Source organism: Penaeus vannamei, chromosome 5 (assembly GCF_042767895.1).
Source record: "Penaeus vannamei isolate JL-2024 chromosome 5, ASM4276789v1, whole genome shotgun sequence".
Classification (NCBI taxonomy): Eukaryota; Metazoa; Arthropoda; class Malacostraca; order Decapoda; family Penaeidae; genus Penaeus; species Penaeus vannamei.
The window spans coordinates 29770324-29772823 of record NC_091553.1 but is presented as its reverse complement, the minus strand read 5'-3'; the positions used below and the strand labels follow the sequence as shown (position 1 = coordinate 29772823).

General features: G+C 63.4%; 1 protein-coding gene across 1 annotated transcript in view; it reads right to left on the bottom strand.

Annotated features, from left to right (window-relative positions):
* Positions 1 to 2500, bottom strand: part of LOC113828913 (uncharacterized) — a 16822-nt gene that overhangs the window by 1584 nt on the left and 12738 nt on the right. The window contains exon 3 of the mRNA XM_070121618.1: positions 1 to 2262. This exon is cut by the window's left edge and continues 1584 nt beyond it. Within this exon, the coding sequence (XP_069977719.1) occupies positions 229 to 2262 (2034 nt within the window). The 3' untranslated portion in view covers positions 1 to 228. The remainder of the gene's footprint in view (positions 2263 to 2500) is intronic.

The window sequence follows — 2500 nt, the reverse complement described above, 5'->3', positions numbered from 1 at the left end:
GCGGGCGGCGGCGGCGGCGGAGGGGCGGAGGGGCGCGGTCATGGAGGAGGTGCGGGCGTGGCGGCGGGGTCGGGACTGCTGACGGGAGGTGGCGGCGGCGGCGGCGGCGGCGGCGATGGCGGCGGTGGTGGTGCGCTGTTGGTCGGTTGTGCGAGTGACTGAAGGCTGGGTGGTGGCGAAGGAGGCGAGTGACTGCGCGGAGGTGAGGGAGGCTAGCGGGTGCGTGCCTCATAACGTCGTGACGTAGTCCACCTCGCTGTAGTCCAGGCTGTAGGCGGAGGTGACGCCGCCGTCGCGCTCCGCCGCGTCCTTGTCGGAGGAGAACAGGGACTCGGAGGCCGTGGGCAGCGTTGGAATGGGCTGGTGCTGGTGCGTCTTGTGGTCGGACGCCCGCAGTCTGGCGGCGCCGTACACCGTCACGCCCACCAGGAAGAGGATGCTCAGCGCCGAGCCCACGCCGATGTACGCCCACGGCACCGACAGGAAGAAGCAGTGGGCGATGAGCTCGTCGTGGCCCGAGGGGCAGTGGTGGATGCCGTCGCACCACAGGTCCTCGCTGATGCACACGCCCAGCTCGGGGCACTCCTGCTGGCAGCCGCGCACGATGCCCTCGGCCGACCAGTCGTACTGCCGCGCCGGCGACACCTGCAGCCAGGAGAGCGTGTGCGGCCCCGAGTCCCGCGTCGGGTCGCGCCCCGACACCTCCAGCACCAGCTTGTCCGTCGACTGCTCCACCAGGGTGCCCGAGCCCTGCCAGGCGAAGCTGAAGAGCTCCACGACGTTCTTGCTGGTCGGGTCGGGGCACAGGACGCCGACGGGCCGCAGCCGCCCCACCTTGAACACCAGCAGGCGGGTGGAGGTTGAGCAGTTCTTGTCGATGTGGTCGTAGCCTCGTATTCTGAAGTATATCGACTTCTGGGCGTCCGACGTCTGCAGGAGCCACGGGTAGCTGTCGCACGGCTTGTCCTCCGTCTTGTTGGCTCTCTGGAACACAATCTGGCCGTTTGTACCTTGCAGCCTCTGCACCTTTTTGCAGGAGGACTTCTTAATGAACTCGTACTGGGCCTCAAACATGAAGTCCATGTAGTCGTGATTGTCATCCATGTTGTCGACTTCAAATCTGAGCCGCACTTCTTGTGACTTCGATTCGTATTCGATGGGAATGGCCGAGTAGTCGCACGTGCAGAGCCTCGGGACTTCGATGTCCTGCCACGGGTATTCGGACAGCACCAGCGACGCCGTCTGGCCGGAGAGGTTGTCGCAGTCGTAGCCCTTCGTGAAGTTGTTGGTGGTGGTGACGCAGGAGCGCGAGACGCTGTGGAACTTGGTGATGGTGACGCGCACCACCTCGTCGCTGTGGGCCGTGAGGCGGTACTGGCACGAGAGCTTCTTGCGGCCCCACCTGCCGTAGAGCACCGACGTCCGCGGCGAGAACACGCGCCCCGTCCGCAGCGAGTAGCCGTCGCTAATGGCCTCGAAGTCGCACTCGCTGCCGTTGGTCGGCTGGTAGCCCGGGCGGGTGTTGACGAACTCGTACCTGAGGATGAAGTCCATGGCCAGCGCGGCCGTGGACTCGTTGTAGTGCTGCACCACGGTCAGCTTGGGTCCGCTGGCCACGTAGCTCTCGTTCCTCGTGCAGGCCTTGACGGGCGCGGCCAGGCCGGGGCGCGACGGGAGGTACTCGCGCGCGCACATGGGCGGCGGCCGCGTCGTGCAGTGCTCCTGGATGAGCTTGGCGCGCCGCGGCGACCCGTAGGGCGTGCTCGGGTCGAAGAAGTTGCCGTCGTAGATCTGCAGCGGGTTGATGCACTCGGTGATGTTGCCGGTGTAGTGGCCCATGCGCGGCGCGATCTCGTACTTGCGGAAGTGCACCCACACCACCTCGTGCGGCTCGCCGTGGAACAGGTACACGCACGACGAGTTCTGCGGCTGCGTGTTCACCACCGACGTGACCTCGCCGCTGGCGTTGTTCGCGCCGAAGATGTGGAACGTGCACTGGCGGTTGCGCGCGAACTCCCGCGAGTCCATACTTAGGTAGTTGACCTTGACGTTGAGCTCGAAGCCGAGCGTCCGCGGCATCAGCGTCTCCTGCGTCGGCTCGTCGAAGCGCGAGGTGCTGAACACGATCAGCATGTCGGGCCCCGTCGAGGTGATGGGCGGCAGCGCGCCCGACCCGCACACCTTCAGGAACAGCGGCGCGTCCGTCGAGTTCCCGTCGTACACCAGCAGGTGGTCGTGCACCAGGTCGCACGCGCCCCAGATCTGCCAAGGAAAGGCGCTTCGTCAGAACGCTGGTAGACGCACGAGAAAAGTAAAGAAAAAAGTAAAGAAAGAAAAAGAAGAGGAAGCGAAAACAAACATACGATACTGATTTCCAATTCAGATAAGCCTCCTAAGAATAAAGATTAAAAAGAAAAACAAATAAATGAAACAGAATAAGACAAGGAAAGAGAAAACGAAAGACGAAATAAAGAAAGAGAGAGGGAAAGAGAAAGAGAGA